The sequence below is a fragment of the Cervus elaphus genome, chromosome 1 (genome assembly GCF_910594005.1).
Source record: "Cervus elaphus chromosome 1, mCerEla1.1, whole genome shotgun sequence".
NCBI lineage: Eukaryota > Metazoa > Chordata > Mammalia > Artiodactyla > Cervidae > Cervus > Cervus elaphus.
The window spans coordinates 66,086,306-66,105,934 of NC_057815.1; the positions used below are offsets into that span (position 1 = coordinate 66,086,306).

At 54.8% G+C, this 19,629-nt stretch overlaps 1 protein-coding gene across 6 annotated transcripts in view; it reads right to left on the minus strand.

Annotated features, from left to right (window-relative positions):
- Window positions 1-19,629, minus strand: part of ARAP1 (ArfGAP with RhoGAP domain, ankyrin repeat and PH domain 1) — a 61,496-nt gene that overhangs the window by 17,440 nt on the left and 24,427 nt on the right. For 4 of the 6 annotated variants that reach the window (XM_043906516.1, XM_043906509.1, XM_043906533.1 and 1 more), the window contains exons 4-14: window positions 9,266-9,435; window positions 8,610-8,677; window positions 7,923-8,053; window positions 7,626-7,781; window positions 7,034-7,103; window positions 6,628-6,748; window positions 6,001-6,203; window positions 5,462-5,571; window positions 2,883-3,082; window positions 2,265-2,350; window positions 885-1,067 (exon numbers count right to left, since the gene is read on the minus strand). In XM_043906516.1, coding sequence (XP_043762451.1) covers window positions 885-1,067; window positions 2,265-2,350; window positions 2,883-3,082; window positions 5,462-5,571; window positions 6,001-6,203; window positions 6,628-6,748; window positions 7,034-7,103; window positions 7,626-7,781; window positions 7,923-8,053; window positions 8,610-8,677; window positions 9,266-9,435 — 1,498 coding nt within the window. Of the gene's footprint in view, window positions 1-884; window positions 1,068-2,264; window positions 2,351-2,882; window positions 3,083-5,461; window positions 5,572-6,000; window positions 6,204-6,627; window positions 6,749-7,033; window positions 7,104-7,625; window positions 7,782-7,922; window positions 8,054-8,609; window positions 8,678-9,265; window positions 9,436-17,764; window positions 18,113-19,629 lie in introns of those variants that run through there. The other 2 variants (XM_043906552.1, XM_043906544.1) reach the window with 2 other exon arrangements.

A 19,629-nucleotide genomic window follows, 5' to 3' on the forward strand; every position in this document is an offset into this window, starting at 1 on the left:
GGAGTGAGCGGGGAGGGGCATCCCCTTAAGGGTCCTAACCATCCAGGCCTCACCCTGCTGACAGCCCCCTGGGACCGTCAGCCACCAGGCCTGTTCTCTAGAGGATCTCAAGCTCCCTCTGCCTTGAGGAAGGGCAGAGGGGGGGTGCTTTGTAGCTCATTCCTCCCACATTTGAATTCCTCACCGCCTGCCCATCCCTCCCAACCAATGGGAGTTGCCGCCCCTCCTGGCTGGCGGCTAGACTGGGCTGGGCTGGGGGCTGGACGCCTGGGTTCCTGGGAGGTGGAGGCCTGGCTCCCACTGGGCTTCTAGCTGGACTGAGCCTGACTGGGTGGGGCTACTTGGGGGAAGGGCTGAAGGTTGACCAGAGGTCACAAGTGGCACCACCCCCTACTTCAGAGGCAGTTACCTCCCACTCAGGCCAAGCCAGACCAGGGACAGGGCTTGGCTCCCGGTCTGCCGAGGCTTGGGGGCCCATGAGGGGCCTCATCTTGAGTGGGGTGTGGATGGGGGGGCGGGTCGAAGCAGCCAGCTGTTTTTCATGAGCCTGACAGGAAATAGCATCCCCATCAAGTTCACTCCTTTTGGCAGGATTCAGAAGGAGCAGGATGGGGTGCGGAGACAGAGGAATTGGTGGGGAGGGAGGCAGACAGATGCTGGGGACGTGGCCTTGGCCCAAGGGTCAGGCCTGGCTCCTCCTTACTTTGTCCCAACTGTCCCTGTGGCTTAGGCAGTGTCCTTCTGCCGTCTGGGTGTCAGTTTCCCTACAGGACCGCTCCTCACTGTGAGCTAGTGGGAAAGCTTGGCTGAGACAGAGTGAGGAATGATGGGGCCATGACTAACGGGGGTGGTTTCAGGGGGCCTCACAGGCCCAGTGCCCTGACCTTGTCCAGCTCCTCCTGGTTGCCAAAGAGTGGGTGGTAGCGGCGGTACTTGCCCTCGCGGTATTTGGCTTCTAGGTGGCACCGCCGGGCACTGGGGCTGCTGTTGGGCTTCAGGGCCTCGCTGGGGGGCACGTTGGCTGCCCAGAAGTGGTTCCCGGCAGCATTGCCCAGCTGTAAGAAGAGCTGTGGGTGCAGGAAAGAGGTCAGAAGGGCAGCCTACAGCTGGGGCCCATGCCCAGCAAAGCCTTGGTTTTGAGGTTGTTAAGTGAGAGGCTGGAAGAGCCAGGCCATCCGCCCACTCTCCCATCAGGGAAGCTGAGGGGACAGCCTGGCCCGCTGGTGGCCCTGCGTGCTCCCTCACTAACGCTGGGCCTGAGCCCAGTCCCCCAGCTCAGTTACCGGACCAGAAGCAGACAGTCTAACAGTCTGGGCCCAGGTTGGGTGCCTGGTGAGGTGCCTTGCTATCTCCCCACCTAGTCCCACATCTGGAACTCTGCATTCCTAAGACTATCACAGCTGGCGGGGGCCTAGCCTGTCAGCCAACTGGGTGGACAGGGATTACAGAAACATCTCCTGTCCCTGACATTCCTCTCCGGGCTCAGAGGAATAGGGGTGAGGGGAGACTTTCGCAGGGCTCTGGCACTCAGGGTACTAGGGTATGCATTCTTTCACTGTGCTGATCACTTGTGGCACAGCTATTTCCTGGGCCCCCCAGTTTGCCTGCTTGCCAGGTGCTGTGTGGGGTGCTGGAGTCAGAGCAGAGAACAAAGCAGAAACAGTCCCAGCCACCAATGACTCACACTGTGACTCCAGGAAAGTCATTTTCTCTCCCTGCGCCTCAATATCCTCTGTAAACTGGGGTTCTAACCCTAAGTCACAGGGGATATGACACCTAAACTGCTCTGGAGTCTGCAGCTTGGCTGGGGCAGTAAGAAAGGTGGTGTGTGTCGGGCCCTGGTCCAACCTCCTGTTGCAGGTCTTCCCCTGTGACTATCACACATATCAGTACCTGGCGACCCCAAGCACACAGGCACAAATGTACATGCGTGAGTATCCCCCAAAAGGACACACTCAGTCCCACTGGCACATGTGAGTCGAGATAAAATGAAGTAAATATTTTAGTCTTTGCAGGATAGTCTCTGTGACATCATTTTCTTCTTCTTCTTTTTTAGCAACCTTTAAAATTGTAAAAACATTCTTAGCTCACCAGCCAGTTTGCTAACTTTGCCAAAAATCAATTTGCTCCAAACCCCAACCACTCGTTGATCCCGAAGGTCTCTCTAGCTCCAGGGCATTGGAGCCAGTGAGGTGGGGGAAAAGGGGTGGGAGACCCAGGCAGCAGCCAAAGCGGACAGACCCGAAACACAGCTGGCTCCCCACCTCGATAAGTGTTTCTGTCCACACCTTCCTGTCCATTTTCAGGCTCCGCACCTTGGAGACACCAGCACCCAGGCCACGGTGCTCCCCTGCAGACAGAAGGCCAGAGACATGGTCATCGGGGGGCCCTCTCCTTTACAGGAGCAGCCACCTCCCCCCACCACACCCCAGGGCCCATGGGGGCCGTCAGGGAGTGGCCTTGGGCAGGACCCCAGGGCTAGGCCTGCGGTTCCCACACAGTTCCATCCTCCTGTGGATGAAAACACTAGGTCCTGCCTCTGCTTGCAAAACCCTGCCTGACCTAGCCTACTTCTGCTCCTCTGATGTGACCAGGGTGCAGGATTCCAATAGGCCTGGGCTCAAATCCAGACTCACTTGCCAGGGGACCCTGAAGAAGCCCTTTCCCCTTTCTGTGCCTCAGAGTCCCCATGGTATGTGAGAAGTTGAATCCCTGCCATGCAGGTTAATCATGGTGGGAAAGGCTTGACACACAGGCTCCGCTTCATCAACAATGCTCTCTGACACTGCCTTCGCTCCAGCCCCTCCAGCCAGACAGACCACCTGACTTCTGGACACCCCAGCCCTGTCTTGCTCTGGCCTGGCACCCTGCCTGCTACACACCTGCACAACGCTTGCAGATGACGACACAGAGGTTGATGGAGGCCCAGTCAGGCTGGGCAGCCCCGCAGTCAGCACAGAACCTGTTGGGGGCCATGGCCCAGATGCGCTCGGCCACCTCCGAGGTGGACAGGGCCTCAGCGATGGCTCCCTGCATGGCCTCCAGCCACTGCTCCTTCTCCAGCTCCGATTCAGCTGAGAAGCTGGGGACACAGGAGTGGGGTGGGGGACTGGTTGGGAAAGGGCTCAGCGAGATTGGGGGCAGCCTGAGGGGGCACAGCACGAAGTGTGTTGTGCATTGAGACCTGATAGTCTCAATGCATTGAGACCTGATAGTCAGAAGAGGGGGGTGCCCAGGGCCCCTGGGGAGGATGGGCATGGACAGCAACAAGGACACCCCAACCTCGGCCTCACCCAAGGAGTAGAAAATGATGCTGGGAAGAAATGGTGCCTAAGACTTGACAGATGAGAAGGGTGGTGAGGTGAAGAGGTGGAAAAGTGTTCAAGACAGAGGGAACAGCACATGCAAAGGGACATGAAGGTACACAGGGCATTCCAGGGCCCACAGACAGAGTGGGTGTACTGGCAGAAAAGAAGCTGAAAGACAGAGAGGGCAAACCTGTGCCATGCAGAGGAGTTCAAAGTGCACCCAGAGGACAACAGAGAAGCAGCAGGTTTCAGGGGGTAGAGAGATCTTTTCCCTCTGGCTTCTTCCCTACTGCCACCAAGTCTCACGTGTGCACTCAAGATTCAGCTCACCCGTAACCCACTGCCATGGCCAAGACAGGTACTGCTGCTGGAGATGGAATAGATGTCAACATGTCATCATGAGAGGTGTGAAGATCACCCTCATCCATTAAGTCCTAGTGTACTGAATCTGCGAAATGCCAAGGCTTTAGCCAAGTGCTAAGCCCATCTCACCTGTGTGCTTATATCTGACTGTGTGAGCCCATGTGTGTCAGGCTGGTGGAGGCCCTTGGTGCTGAACACCAAATCAACCGAATTAAAGTTCATGACAACAAGGAACTACGGAAATGGGCAAGGCTCTGTAAAACTGACAGGGAAGGAAAACTCCAGAGAAAGTATCCACTAGTCACGAAGGAGGATGGCAAAGAATCTCTGGCCACAGATGTCAACCAAAGATGACTACGAATATAAGAAATGAACAAACACAAACTTGGCTTTCAAAAAAGAAAAAGAACCCTCTGGTGGTCACAGATAGACAGCCAAAGGGTGAGGAAGCAGGAGCCAGGTCAGAGGGCCCACAGGCCTAGGGCCTGCAGGAGAGGGGCCAGACGGAGGTGAAACGTGACGGAGGGAAGAGAGGGGTAGTGACAGGTCTGCCCAGTGGTGAGCAGGAGAGGCGGGGTCCCTGTGGGTGGAGATGGGGGCCAGGGAGGAGCAGTGAGTTGAGGAGGGACTAAGCGGGGAATGTCCACAGAACTATTAGACATGCAGGTCTAGAGCTCAGGAGAAAGAGCCACTGGAGGAAGAGCAGATCTGACTAAGGGCAAAAAAGACAACGATGGAGGGATGGTGATGCTGTGACAGATAATGGCTTTACAGAGACGGCCGTGATCCTGCTCGCAGAGAAGGAAACTGAGGCACAGAGTGGTCACATGATTTGCCCAGGTCACATAGTGACCCAGTGATGGGCCCAGATGTTACACTGATTGTGTCCCCCTGAAGTTTGGAGGTTGAAACCTCAAACCCCAGTGTGACTGCATCTGGAAACAGGGCCACTAAGGGAGGTAATTAAGGTTAAACAATGTTGTAAGAGCAGGGCTCTGACCCGACAAGACTGGTTTCTTTATAAAGAAAGGAAGGAACACCAGACATCCCTCTCTCCACGTGCACAGAGGAAAGGCCTGTGAGGACCCAGGGAGGAGGAGGAGGAAGCCACCTACAAGCCAGAAGAGCGGCCTCGCCAGAAACTAACCCTGACAGCATCTTGACCTTGGACTTCCAGCCTCCAGACTGTGAGAAAATAAACCTGTTGTTTAAGATCTGGGGTCTGTGGTATTCTGTCACAGCAGCTGAGCTGACTGATACAAAGGATCTGAATCCAGGCATGGCACAGAGCCTCAGAGGAGGTGACTGAAGGTCTGTGAGTGGGCAATTCTGTCTGGGAGGACAGAGACAGATCACTGATGGACAGCTGAGGTCAGAGGAAACCATGCTGGTAGCATCCTGGAGGCTCAGGGAGGAGCTCACAGGATGGGCACGAGACAGAGCGTGAGGAGCAGCCTTGATCTCAAGCAACTATCAGTGACAGGCAAGCGCCTGTGAGGGGGGCAGGGCAGGCTGTAGGGGACAGCAGGGTGAGTGTGCGGTGCAGAAAGTCCATATGGGAGCAGCGTGGCAGGGAAGGGCAGACAGTGACGGACAGAGGGACGGGTGTGAGACTACTTGGAAGGGATCAGAGCAGGTTAGCAAGTGAAGGGCAAGGCCCAGCAGGGTGGGCAGGGCTGGGAAGAGAGGGGAGCAAAGGAACCTAGAAGCAGGGGTGGCTTCCTTCATATGCAAGAAGAAAATACGATCAGGGAGTGACGATGCAGGTGAGCAAGGGGCGGGAGGCTCACCTGAAGATACGGTAGGGGGTGGTAAGGTCGAAGCTGCGCCGGTCGGCCGCTTCCTTCACGTTGCCCACGCTCATGTCAATGAAGGTGATGCCGATGCCCAGGTGGTACTCCTGGTAGTAGGTGGGAAGGGGTGAGGGCAAGGCTGGGGGGTGGGGCACAAGACCCAGGGAGGGGGCAGAGAGGAAGGGGAAGTGGGACTTCAGGGACTAGAAAGCGCCCAGGAAGGAGGTAAGGGAGGGTTCAGGAACCTGGGCATCGGTAAACGGACCTTGATCAGAGGCCACGTTGCAATAAGTACGGGGTGCAAGAGCCAGGGTGGTGATGGGAGGGTAACGCTCAGGGACCAGGCAGGAGAAGGGGTCAGAACGAGTGGCAGAACAAGGCAGCAGGCAAAGGGCTGAGTCAAGAGAAGAGGGAAAGGGGAAGGCTGAGGACCAAGTAGGTGGGGCTGAGGGACCAGGTGGGTGAAAGGCGGGACTAAGGCACTTGGTGGGCAGGGAACAAGGGAGAGGGTCAGCAGCCTGGCAGACTAGTCACACCTCCAGATTCTTGTAAAGCTGAACTTTGTCCCCGACCACGGCCACATAGAGTTTATTCTTGAAGCCACGAAGCTCCAGGCTGCCAGCATGGTCATGGGGCTCTGAGCCTTGAACACCCAATGGGTAAGCGCTAGACATGCGGGCCCGGGCACGCTGCTCAGCCACTGCCTGCTGCAGGGCCTGCATCCACTCCTTCCGCTCCGCTGCAGGCAAAGGGCAAGGGGAAGCCCAAGCTCAGCCGGGCAGGGATTCCCTCAGGGTTCCCCACTCCAGGCTCCTCAGGCAACACCACTGCCAGAAAGCCCACCCGGACTAGCCCTCCTGTCTCTGTCCACCTCCAAGTTCTCTGATGTGGACCAGCTCAGGCTCTGATTCCAGCTGTGCCACTTAGGGTGGGCAAGGCACATGGCCTCTCCGAGCCTGTATCCCCTGAAATGGGGATGTGTGGTGCTGAAGACTCTCAGTGGTGTCTCAAGCACAAAGCTGGTCAGAGGGGACCTCCCCTCCCCCACTTCACAGAGGGCTGACTCCTCGCTGGGTCTGATATGGGGGGAGCAGATGTTCCCTGGTTCTCCTCCCCAACTTCTCAGGCCGAACTGCCAGTCTTCTCTCCACCCCACTCCATACCATCACTCTCTGCCCGGAAGGCAAAGGTCCGGTTGTTCGTGATCACTTCGAACTTTTGGTCCCCAATAGCAGCCACTCCGGAGATGCAGGCCACAGGGACAAAGCGCTTTGAGTAGGCATCCTAGAGGAGAGGGAGGAGCCAGACTGTGGGGGTGAGGACCACAGAGGCCCAGCCCCTCTGTGATCCCCTCAACTTCTGCTGAAATGAAGGTGGCAGCCCCATCTCCCACAGGTGGTCAGTGACAGTCCCTATGCCAACCTGGGCCAAGGCCATGGCTGGTCAATGGGCCAGGAGGACACAGTCCAAAGAGCTCTGGTGAGGACTCATCTAGGCAGGGACTCTGCCTGGGTCCAGTGTCAGGATTCAGGCTGGAGCAGGGCCATGTCAGGGACTAACAGGCCTCACCTTGTTACTGTCGAAGTACCGCAGGTGACTGGCATCCAGTCTCACCCATCGCTTCTGATAGATGTAAGATCTGGAGAGGGAGACGCAGAGCAACAACAGAGCAAAGGACTGGGAATTAGGAAGCAGTTCCAGGATCACCCTAGCCCCTTCTGGCAGTCACATACAAAGTTAGGAACAGCCAGATCCAAGGCAGGAAGGATCCCAAATGGTCATGGAGAAGAAAATGGACTTTATCTACAGCAAGAGTGAATGAAATCAGAATCAAAGTAGGACTTCCCGGGGTTTTTCTTGTTTTGTTTTTGGCCATGCCATGCAGCCTGGGGGATTCTTAGTTCCCTGACCATGGATCAAACCCGTCCCCCATGCTTTGGGAGTGCAGTTTTGCCCACTGGACCACCAGGAAAAGGACTTCCCAGTTTCAAGGGTAATAATACATAAATCTGGTGGGGATGATAGGCAGTTACAGTCTACCTAGAGGGAGACCTGCTCAAATAACCTTGTCCCTTCTGGTTGTCTGATTCGTGATACCAAATATACTAGACTAAGACCATCCCATGCAGAGGACCAGCACAACCCAACAAGCCTCACTCACCCCTGCGGGGGGTTCTTGTCCAACCAGCCAGCCTTGATGACCAGTGGGGGCGGGGTGGGGCCCACGGGCAGCCCGTCCATGGGGTGCGGGGGAAGCTCAGGGGTCAGGAGGCTGCTGGGCAAAGATGCACTCAGGCTGCTGGTGTGCCAGTCACCACTGGGGGGAGAAGAGAGGGGATGAGGGGGCCAGAGTGGGGACTCCCACAGGGCTGGGGCCGAGGAGATGGAGAGAACGGGCTGGGCGTGGGGAAGGAGGGTGGTGGGTTGGGAGAACCACCCGAAAGGAGTGGACACTTACTTGGGGACACGCTCGTAGGCATAGTCATCTTCATCTTCATCCCCTTGGTCATCTCCAGACAGGTCCTCCCCCTCACTCAGCAGACTGGCCACACGCACGGCCCGTGGGACTTGACTCGCTGGGGGCTCCTCCTGCCCCCCAGACCCACTCAGTGTCATGCTCTCCTTCAAGCCCGAGATCACACCACTAACTCTGTCCAGGCCCAGTGCCCACACAACTCGGCACTTCTGTTTCCTCACCCACCTCTCCTCCCCAACCCCCGGCAGACTACCCAGGGACCCAGGGAGATGGGGTCACACAGACAGAGAAAACCAGTGCAGGCAGGGGCCCAGGTCTGAGACAAAGACAGAAAAGATAAAGAGATAAAGATATGGATGGAAGGTTAAAACACTCAAGAAAGACAGGGACACAGAAAGTGAGACAGACAGACACAGGGACAGACACCCCAAAACAGAGGGAGAGAGGGGGTCACACAGCCATCCAAGAGGCAGCTTAAGACTAGATCTGGAGCCACAAACCAGAGGCCCCAGACCCTTGCACAGCTGGACAGAGAAGAGGAAGGGAACTCTCCAGGGAGTCGGCGGCCCACTCTCTATCGGGTAGTCCCCAGGGTCTGAAAGGCAGCGGGTGGCCCACCCTCCATGCTGACAGGCAGACAGCCCAAACCCTAACCACCGCCTGCCCTACCTTCTTGGTCATCACGGCAGCTGGGGCCCTTGGCCCCTCCTCTGGGACCTCATCGTAGTCAGAGTCATCTGGGGAGGTAGACGGGTGGGAGAGACTCAGAGGCAAAAAAAACCAGGCCTCCCCCAGCCCATGAGTGACCCCTGCCCCCACTCTGGCCTGGCTTTCAAAAAAAGGCACAAGGGACAGGAAGTGCTATTTATACTCTCAAGGCTTCACAGGACAGCATTAGGGGGTAGCCGAAGGAGAGGCCAGGCCGCCACATGGAGGTCTAACTAGGCAGCAAGCTTGGAGGTCAGGGCAGGGACTCCCCTAAAAAGGCTAAAAAATCCCCAAAAAAACAAGAATCGAGACTCAAGAAAAGTGGACAAGCCAAGGAAAAGCAAACTGCCCATGACCATGGTAAACAGTCCTAGACTTTAAACCATGAGTAACTCAAGAAGTCTGCCATCTGTCCCCACCTAACAGTCAGTCGGCCGGAGAGCTAGGTGCTGTCTCCGTTCAGAGGCTGAAGGGAAGGATGCTCACCTGTCCAGGGCCACACAGCGGGGCAGTGGCAGGGCCCAAGACAAAGGGGAGCGCGATCCTTGTATCCTTATAGACTCTTCAGCCCTGAGCCCAGGCCCGCCCCGAGTCCCATGCTGCACTACAGCACTCACCAAACTCCGGGGGCAAGCGGGCGGGCTTCGGAGGGATCTCTGGGGGGCTGCAAGGTGCAGACGGGGGCTGAGGAGGCCCCCTGGGGAAAGTGGCCGGGGACTCCGCAGGCTCCGGTTCGGGAGGGGACGGTGATGGTGGTGACAGTAGTTCCTCTTCCTTGGAGGGAAGGCTGGGAACAGACCAAAAGTTGGGCATCAAGCTCAGTGTGGTTGAGTCACCGAGTCAGCAACACTGCAACAGGGCCAGGACTCAAACTCATCGAGCCCCCAGCTCCCCTGGGCTGCAGCACAACTCATTCATTCCACACACTCAGAGAGAAGCCCGCCTTGCCTCACTCCCCTGCCCAAACCCTCCAAGCTCCCCAAAGCAGGTGCCTTCCTTGGCTTCATGAGCTAGCCCTGCACTGCTGGGCAGGATCAACTGGCCCCAAAGTGCTAACCTTTAGCCACATGTACCCACTGGGTCTCCACTCTAAAACAGGGCTGAAGAACAGAAGAAGGGGGGAGGTAGTTTGCTTCCCAGCCTAGGGAATCAGGAAAGGCTAGACCTGAGCTTTTAAGAATAAGGCGGCGTTTGAGAATGGACGAGACAAGACTGAAATGGGCATCGAGGCTAAGGGCACAGACCAGAGCCTCAGAAACCAAGTCCTGAGGCAACACGTCATCTCTAGTTCATGACCACATTCTTTCTTGTCTTGGATATTCACCATCCTCTGGGTGCCCTCAGACCCCTCAAACTCATCTGAACCCACCACACTCCCTGCTTCTCATCTCTGCTACCCCTGCCCCAGGATCCAGACTCCAAGGCCTGGGCTCCCACAGCCACTAGGCTCCTGTCTGTCTGTCTGTTTCAGCACAGGTCACACTGCTCCCTGCAGGCTGAGCCTCTCCAAAGGGCTTCAGCATCAGAGACATGGGTTTGAGCCTTGCCTCAGTCTCAGTTCCTGTGTGCCCTGAGGCAAGCACCTAGCCTTTCTGAGCCTCAGTTTCTTCTTTGGTGAACTGAGGACTACCAAACCACTGTGGCAGGGTGGCTGAAGGATTAACCAAGAGGTGGCGTGTCATGGGCCAACACACACACCAGCCAGATCAGGTGCCTGAGCCCTGGAAGCCTGGCACCAACTGCCATCTTTGCCAGTGTCCAGCAGGGGCCGAGAAGGAGCACCAGAGCGGTGGGCCACTTTCCCCACCGACGATCTCAGCCTCTCCACTGCTCGGTGTCCCTGGCAGTGGCTGACAGTGTGTGACCACTGAGAAAGCAAGGAAGGGCTGGGCATGAACACGATGCCAGGCCTTGGCTCCTGCTCTTGCCTCCTCCAGGAATACCTTGCTCCCTGGTTTCTGATCAGAGATCTCAGTTCAGTTCAGTTCAGTCGCTCAGTCATGTCCAACTCTTGAAACCCCATGAACTGCAGCATGCCAGGCCTCCCTATCCATCACCAACTCCCAGAGTTTACTCAAACTCATGTCCATTGAGTTGGTGATGCCATCTAACCATCTCATCCTCTGTCATCCCCTTCTCCTCCTGCCTTCAATCTTTCCCAGCATTGGGGTCTTTTCCAATGAGTCACTTCTTCGCATCAGGTGGCCAAAGTATTGGAGTTTCAGCTTCAACATCAGTCCTTCCAATGAATATTCAGGACTGATCTCCTTTAGGATGGACTGGTTGGATCTCCTTGCAGTTCAAGGGACTCTCAAGAGTCTTCTCCAACACCACAGTTCAAAAGCGTCAATTCTTCAGTGCTCAGCTTCCTTTATAGTCCAACTCTCACATCCATACATGACTACTGGAAAAACCATAGCCTTGACTAGATGGACCTTTGTTGGCAAAGTAATGTCTCTGCTTTTTAATATGCTATGTAACTTTTCTTCCAAGGAGTAAGCGTCTTTTAATTTCATGGCTGCAATCACCATCTGCAGTGATTTTGGAGCCCAAAAAAATAAAGTCTGTCACTGTTTCCCCATCTATTTGCCATGAAGTGATGGGACGAGATGCCATGATCTTCGTTTTCTGAATGTTGAGTTTTAAGCCACCTTTTTCACTCTCCTCTTTCACTTTCATCAAGAGTCTGTTTAGTTCTTTTTCGCTTTCTGCCATAAGGGTGGTGTCATCTGCATACTTAAGGTTATTCATATTTCTCCTGGCAGTCTTGATTCCAGCTTATGCTTCATCCAGCCCAGTGTTTCTCATGATGTATTCTGCATATAATTTAAATAAGCAGGGTGACAACATACAGCTTGATGAACTCCTTTCCCTATTTGGAACCAGTCTGTTGTTCAATGTTCAGTTCTAACTGTTGCTTCCTAACTTGCATACAGATTTCTCAGGAGGCAGGTCAGGTGGTCTGGTTTTCCCATCTCTTTAAGAATTTTCCACAGTTTGTTGTGATCCACACAGTCAAAGGCTTTGGCATAGTCAACAAAGCAGAAATAGATGTTTTTCTGGAACTCTCTTGCTTTTTCGATGATCCATCGGATGTTGGCAATTTGATCTTTGGTTCCTCTGCCTTTTCTAAATCCAGCTTGAACATTGGGAAGTTCACAGTTCACGTACCGTTGAAGCCTGGCTTGGAGAATTTTGCTAGCAAGTGAGATGAGTGAAACTGTGCAGTAGTTTGAGCATTCTTTAGCATTACCTTTCTTTGGGACTGGAATGAAAATTGACCTGTCCCAGTCCTGTGGCCACTGTTGAGTTTTCCAAATTTGCTGGCATATTGAGTGCAAAGCTTTCACAGCATTATCTTTTAAGATTTGAAATAGCTCAACTGGAATTCCATTACCTCCACTAGCTTTGTTCGTAGTGATGCTTCCTAAGGCCCACTTGACTTGACATTCCAGGATGTCTGGCTGCAGGTAAGTGATTATACCATCATCATTATCTGGGTCATGAAGACCTTTTTTGTATAGTTCTTCTGTGTATTCTTGCCACCTCGTCTTAATATCTTCTTCTTCTGTTAGGTCCATATCATTTTTGTCCTTTACTGTGCCCATCTTTGCATGAAATGTTCCCTTGGTATCTCTAATTTTCTTGAAGAGATCTCTAGTCTTTCCCAATGTATTGTTTTCCTCTATTTCTTTGCACTAAGATCTACTCATCCTTTAACTTCTCACTCAATGCCCCTTCTCTCAAAGTCTTTCCTGACCGTTCCCTGCTCCCCTAGGCCCTGCCCATGTTATCCTCTGTGATGAGCTTTTAGGTGAATTATTCCAAGTAACCTGATGTTTAGTACCTCCCTCCTTTGTGCCAGGTACTGTGCTATCATCTAAGCCGGACCTGCACCCTGACTCCACAGTCTGGATGCTTCTTAGGACACGTGGTGGCTACTTCTACATCACCCTGAAGCCTATCTCCTTCCTCTCCATAGATAAAGAATGGACAAAATTCTTTCTCCCTAGAAACCTGATAAAGGTGTTATGTCAGCCACGCTCCCGGGCAACACTACCTTTGGCAAGAGTGGCTTGAGTGCAGAACTGCACCTGGACTGGGAGAAACCGTAAGTGACCTCTTGACCTGGGGGAGAAGCTGGAGTTCTGGGCTTCCCAGAGTGTGGTGGCTTGTTACTGGGCACAGCCTGTGCAAGGGACCTGAAACCACACCTGTGAGGCTGTTAGAAGACATACTGGCTCCCTGGAGCAAGAGGTCTCCAAGCCAGGGTGGCTCCCACACTTGTCCACTATGAGTCTCGTCCCCCACCCCCAAGCTGCCCCCTGGAGGACCACAGAGAATGGCTCCCAGACAGCTGTATGGACGGCGGCAGTGACTGCCAGGACCCCCAGCAGAGGAAGACCCAGTGCTGTCCTCGTGGCCAGCTCTTCCCTCTCTCTATGCTTCCCAGAGAATCTGATGCCAAGTGGGCCTAGGGTAGGAATTTAGCTGGACCTATGAAGACTCCCCCTACAATGAGCACTGTACTAGGCTGTCTCCCCAAGGTCACCCTTAATCTCTTTAGGGCAAGGGCAGCCTTGATCTTGACTCTTTATCCCCACAGCCCACCTAGTACAGGGCCTGGCTGAGATAGCAACAAGAGTATGTTGGATGGGTGGGTGGGTAGATAGGTAGGTGGACAGGTTGGCCAATAAGGTCAAGAGGGAAGCAAATAAAAGGCAGGCTCGAGGGCATGACCTGTGGTGTACTCTCCCAGCTGGCCAAGTCTAAAGTCCAAAGCAGACTATCACACACAATTTCCCAGACTCCAATACGAAGGGGCCCTTGGAGGCCTGGCCTGCGATCAGCTGAGAGCAGAGCTCTAGGATGTTGGATCAGGACCAATCAGATGGGCTCAGAGCAGGGGGGACAGCCTCTGCCCTTCCAATGCCAAGCAGGGCTGTGTCCGCCTGGCCCCTGTCTCCCCCAGGACTGACAGCCAGCACTGAGGCAAAGGTGATGGCAACAGAGCATCCTCAGAACCCAGGCAGCATCAGCCCTCTCATCTCAGGCCCCCAGTCTTTCCCCACCACCATCCTGATCATCTGTGAGGGACCTGCCCTTCCTGAGGCCTGGCTCCCCAGCATGTGGGTTCCCTAAGACAAGTGCCATACCCTCCTTCTTCACTACTGTATGCCCAGCACTCAGCAGGGATTAATAAATGAAGACCTGGATTACTTAATTCTTATTAAGTATGTGTGTATGTATCTTTTCCCAGGAGCTTTAAGTGGATTCATTCATTTACTTATCACAAGGGTTCCCTAAGGAGAGCTTCTTGCTATCCCAACTTTATAGACGAGGAAACGGAGACACAGAGGCCGGAAGTAATTTGCTCTTGGTCCCACAGCTAGGATGTATACCCAGGAAGCACCACAGCTGCAAACTCAACCACCAGGGGCAAACGAGGCCACAGCCGGGATCCCAGGGCTTCTCTGAGATCCGCCTCCTCACACTGGCTACAACTCAGGATCCAGACAGCTCTGAGTTGATGTTCCATCCAAAAGGAAATGTGATCACATTTCTGATGGCCCTGTTACCATAGTGATAAGGGAGAGAGGAACAGATGCTAAGGGCTCCTTTCCCAGCAAAGTCTCTGCAGGAAAAGGGTTGTGTGCCAAGAAAGCGGAGCAAGGGGACCCCACGGGCCTCCCAATCTCATTCTAGACATCTCTTCCAGGAAGCCTCCTGGCTGATCCCCCCTCCCTGCCTACCACGGGGGACCAGGGCCATGCTGAGTCAGGGCCAAGACCAGGAAAGGAGAAGTGGTATCAGGAAGGCACAGATGTGGGAAATCCCAGGGGACAGGGCAGTGCCCACAGAGTGACCGAAAACCAGCTGAGTCCTGACCACTCAGTGCCTGCACCCCTTAGAGCAGCCCCAGCTCCAATCTGCAGCTGAAGCCCAGCTGGGGTGCTCCCACTGACCCCTGACCCCACAAGACCGGAAGATCAGTCCCAGGCCTGGGAATGGACTCAGCAGCCCTGCCTCCAAGCCTCTGCTCACACCACTTCTTCCTGCCTAAATCTCCGGGCCCGCTCCCTACATCTCAGCTTGTGGAAAGCCTGTCTGTACCTCCGAACACGGCTCAATAGGCCTCCTCTGGGCAGCCTCCGAGATGCCCACGTAGAGCTGCTCTCAGCCTGCCCCTCATTCCTAGTCCCTCTGCTCCTTCAGCCCCTTTCTTCTCTATCCAAGTGGCATATGGACCCATCTGCTCTCCACATTATGCCCAGAGCAAGGCTGGGCACCCTAGGGCAGGGACCACCCCAGCCTGGGCCCTTAGCCTAAGAAGGTTTGTTTTACTGGGTTACAGCAAATACACACAGCCAACCTTATGTATCTATGGGTTAGGGGACATGTGAGGGTCCCAAGCCAAAATGGGTAAGAACAGAGGGATAGGGTGACCATGTAATTAATCATATAAATGGTAACATTTCCAAGAGTTAAAAGAGGCATCTTTTTTTTTTGCAGCATGTGGGATCTTAGTTCCCTGACTAGGGATCGAACCTGTGCCTCCTGCATTGTGGACAAGTGCAGAATCTTACCCACTGGGCCACCAGGAAGTCCCAAAAGAATCACCATTAATAACTATGTCAGGCCACAGGTGCAAGTGGGCCTATCCTGGACGAAATGAGACATGTGGTCACTGTAGGTAAGAGACAGAGCTTGGCAGCCAGGCAGCCCTGGGCCTCCAAACCAGCTGAACCACTCATCGGTCTGTGTCGTCACAAAGCATGTCACTTCACCTCTAAGCCTTAGGTTCCCCTCTGATCTACTTCCGAGCTTGCTGATAACCAGTAGAGAGCCATGGTCACAAGTCATCAACACAACTTTCTCACCTTGGCTGGGTGAGGCCACAAGGCCACCCTGCAGGAGGTCCAGCCCCCACAGGCTAAACCAGGAACCTGCTTCATGGCCCCTCCTCCAGGGTGGCCCCTGGCTCTCAGTCACCCCACAGGCAGATGGGCCAGGATGCAGGATGGGGCAGTCTGAATATTTCAGGCTGGCCTGGAACTGATCCCCCACTCACACTCCAGCCATCCTGAGTTGAGCTGCTTTCCATAAATGCAGACTCGCAGGCTTTTGCCCATGCTGTTCCTTCCACCAGGAACACAGCTCCCTGCCGGGCCATCTCCTACTCTTCCTTCCAAAGGTGCAAGTCATACATCCTTTCCCTCCACTTTGAGCCTCCTTTCATATCCCTGGCTGGGTTGGGGTCTCCTTGAGGCTTCTCTAGCCTTCAGACTTCTGAGCACTCAGTATAGTTGTATCTGTCATTGTCTGCTTTGCTGTACTGACCTCAGAGGACCAAGGACCCAGGTCTACAACCCGTCCTGAGTCAGGACCTTCCCCCTAAAGGGTCACATAGGCCTTGGAGGGACCCAGCCCAAACCAGCCCCTGGACTTTCACTAGCAAGGCCAAGAGGTGGGGTCAGATTACGGTTTGGACACGTCAGCCTCCTCTCCTGACCTCCTCTACCCACGGGGGCAGACTTTCCCAACTGCCCACTTCCTCATCCTCCTCAGGGCCCAGGCCTTATCCTTATGCCTTTTTCTTCCTCCACAGCTGCCCTTGTCCTTCCTTCTCCATCATGAGGCCCAAGGCTCAGCTCTTCTAGCACTTTCCGGGTTCTGTTCTATTTACTTCTGCCTAAGCCACAGCAGAGAAAGCCCTCCCAGGGTCTCACTCCTTAGACGTGATGTCTGTGGGACGCCTCTCAGCTTCTGCATAAGCTGTGAGTCCTCTCAAGTCAATCCCTTCCCATGCCACAGCATCACCCCACCCAGAGGTGGCTTCGGTGACTGTGTTTTCAGGGAATGAACAACCACCACCCAACTCACGTACTGAATACTGGAGGTCAGCAGCTCTCCATCCCTCCACAGTGCCCGACTGACCTGGCACCAACCTTCAAAACCAAGGTTTCACCCAGCTCTTTGCACATCCCCTTGGAACAATATAACTACCACTGGCTAAGTATGCCCTTTGTGCCAGGCGTTCTGAGTCTTTTTTTTTTTTTTCATTTAATCCTCATGATGACCCAGATCATCAACTCTCCTGTGCTCAGGACACACCTCCTCCTTCATGAAGTCCACCCAACTGCTCCCTCCTCCAAGCTCACAGTTGGGTGCCCTGCTGTTGTGGGTAGCAAAGGGCTGAGGCCCAGGTCTCCTATGGCAGCTCTTCACGCCTCCCAGGCTTGACCCAGTGCTGGCTTGTGAAGGCAGTGGGGGGAGGAAGTTCACCCCTCAGGGAGCGCACGACTGTACTAGCCCCTCTCACCCATCCCTGGGCTGGCCTGGCCAGAGGAGAAGGTGCAGGTGTTTGCTGGGCCCTATGGAAAGATAAGCCAAGGGTGCAGGGGTGGGCCAGGCACACAGACAGAATCTGCTTAGAGGAATCTCTGTGCCCCCAGTGGCCCAAGTACAGGGTCACTGAGTTCATTAGGGGTCACAGCAATTGGGGGGATTCCCCCAATAACAAAGGCACACCCACCATACCACCAGGAAGAAGGGGTAGGAAGACACCAACTAAGGGTCAGCCCTTGGCAGGTCTCCCTATCGCCTGGATGGGGGTAGGGCAAGAGGGCTTGGGTAGGCGAGCTGCCAGAGCTACAGCACCCTTGAACTTGACCCTGAGATAAGTCACCTAAGCCTCTGAAGGGAATCCTCAGGGGGGTGCAGACAGCCAGAAGTAAGATCAGCACCAGATCTCTTTAGGGCAGAGACCCGACAGAGGAGCAGTCCGTACAGCCCAGGAGACAGGCCCCGGGGGCTCCCAACAAACCCAGGAGAGATGTTTAGGGTGAGATGGAGATGTGGAAAGCCCAGGGCAGAAGTGGGGAAGAGAGAGGGGAGAAAAGGAAAGGGCAGGAGAAAAATAGAAAATGTATAGAAAGTGAAAGAAGAGAGGGAAGTCTGAGAGTAAAAAGGGAGGGGGAGGAGAGCAGCACAGAAAACCTAACCTGTGGAGAGGCGAGACAGACAGACTGGGATTCCTGCCCTACCAGGCCCGTAGGAGGAGACTGCCCCCTTCCCTCAGCCGACACCCCAGCCCACAGCGGCCCCTTGCTCACCCTCAGACGCCCTCTGGATCCGGGGCCCAAGAGCTCCCGTGGTTCTGGCCTGCTGGGCCCAGTGTGCGCCGTGTACCTGACTGCTCAGCCTGTGTCCGACCGAGGCTGGGCTCGCAGATAGCCCGGCCCCGCTCCCTGGGTGTGCCTGAGGCCACGTCTGGCTCCAGGTATGGCTCTGCACTCCCGTGATTTGTGTCGGAGTGTTTGTGATCACTTGTCTGAGTGTGTGTTTCTGTGTGTAACTGTGAGTCTGTCTGGGAGAGTGAGTGTGTGTACGTGTACGTGTGTGTCTGTGTCTGAAGCCAGCTTTGGTCTCCTCTAGCTTCCTGCTCTCCGCCTCCCCCCGCCCCCTGCAGCCCTGGCCAACGCACACACTTCCTGAAAACACGACTGAGACAGAGAAAAGTCACCCAGAATCCCCTGGGGCAGACACTTCCTCTCCGCCCCCAGGCTGGCTCCCCCCTCCCGAAGCTGAAGCGGGTGGACAAACCACCCCAGTGACATCGAGCAGAGCCTTCCAGAGTGGACACTCTGGCTGGCCCCTCCCCACTCACACAAGAAGGCCCAGAGAAGCTAGGCAAGAGGCTCTCTGAAAAGAGCAAGTTCTGCCCTAGCAACAAGTGATCAGTCTTCAGGAAGCCCAGGGATTGGCTGGACTGCAGAGGGTCGAGGGCACAGGTGGGAGGCCTTGCGATGTGACTCCAGCTGGCTGCTGCCCACTCTGGGCAAATCCTCCCTCTTCTCCAGGTTTCTCCAGACATCAGGCATCAGAGTAGGACACAGAGGCCCAGAGCAGGCTAGGGGAGGCTCTGCAGAGTGACCCTGGGTCAGAAATGACCTCTCTGCCACGCTCAGGGAAGCGGGCTCAGAGGGTTCACATCTATGACACCTGAAGCTGAGTAGACAGTCCAGGCCAACAGGCAGGGTTTGAACACTGCCTTCCCCTATGCTGGGTTGTGTGACTTTGAACAAGTTTCTCAGTCTCTGGACTTGTCAGTTAGTTATCTATTACAGGCTTAAGTGATGGTGGGGGTGCAGACCCTTTGGGGGTCAAATAGGGTCCTCCTAGGCCAGGCAAATAGTGAACCTGCTTCTGAGAGTCCTGACCCAGCTGGGGCAGAGGGGAAGAGACCTCATCCTTGCTCATTTTCTGTGTGCCTTCCCTAAAGATCTCTCCCTTTCCAAGATGCCTGGGGTGACAGAGGTCAGGTAGTGGGAAGGGCTTTGGGGTTTCCTGTAACCCTACTGTCCAGGGTCCAGTGTGTGCCTAGGGCCTCACAGGGTGCTGGGTCAGCGTGGGCAGCACACACGCTCAGCGCCTGGTGGTACAGAAGCTCATGCAGGTCTCACCTATTTACTCACACAACAGTACCTGTCAGGCACCTGGCACTGTTTCAAATGTTGGGGACGTGGCAGTAAATGAAACTGACAAGGATCTGAGCCCTAATGGAGCTGACATTCTAGGGGGCTCGACCTCTTGGCAGCACATGCAAACACAGCACAAGCACACAATGGCTCACACCTGACTGTACACAAAAAACAACTCACCACCCACAACACACGCACTCACAAATACACTCATGTTCTTGGAGCCCCCACAGTACGGAACACTTGGGCACATGTATGTGTACACACAGGCCTTGATAAATTTGTACACACGCTATAGCACGTAACCACTGAAATTGTATAAACCCCCACCTGTGTATACGTATAATTATTATACATTGCCTCCCTTAGAACATGTGCGGATGCAGAAATACACAGACATGCTACTACCCTTATAGATGAACACCTATAGGTGCACACAGACAAACTGGCTAGCCATGCCCTCACGTGGAGTTCCTCCCTCCTAAGTACACACATGC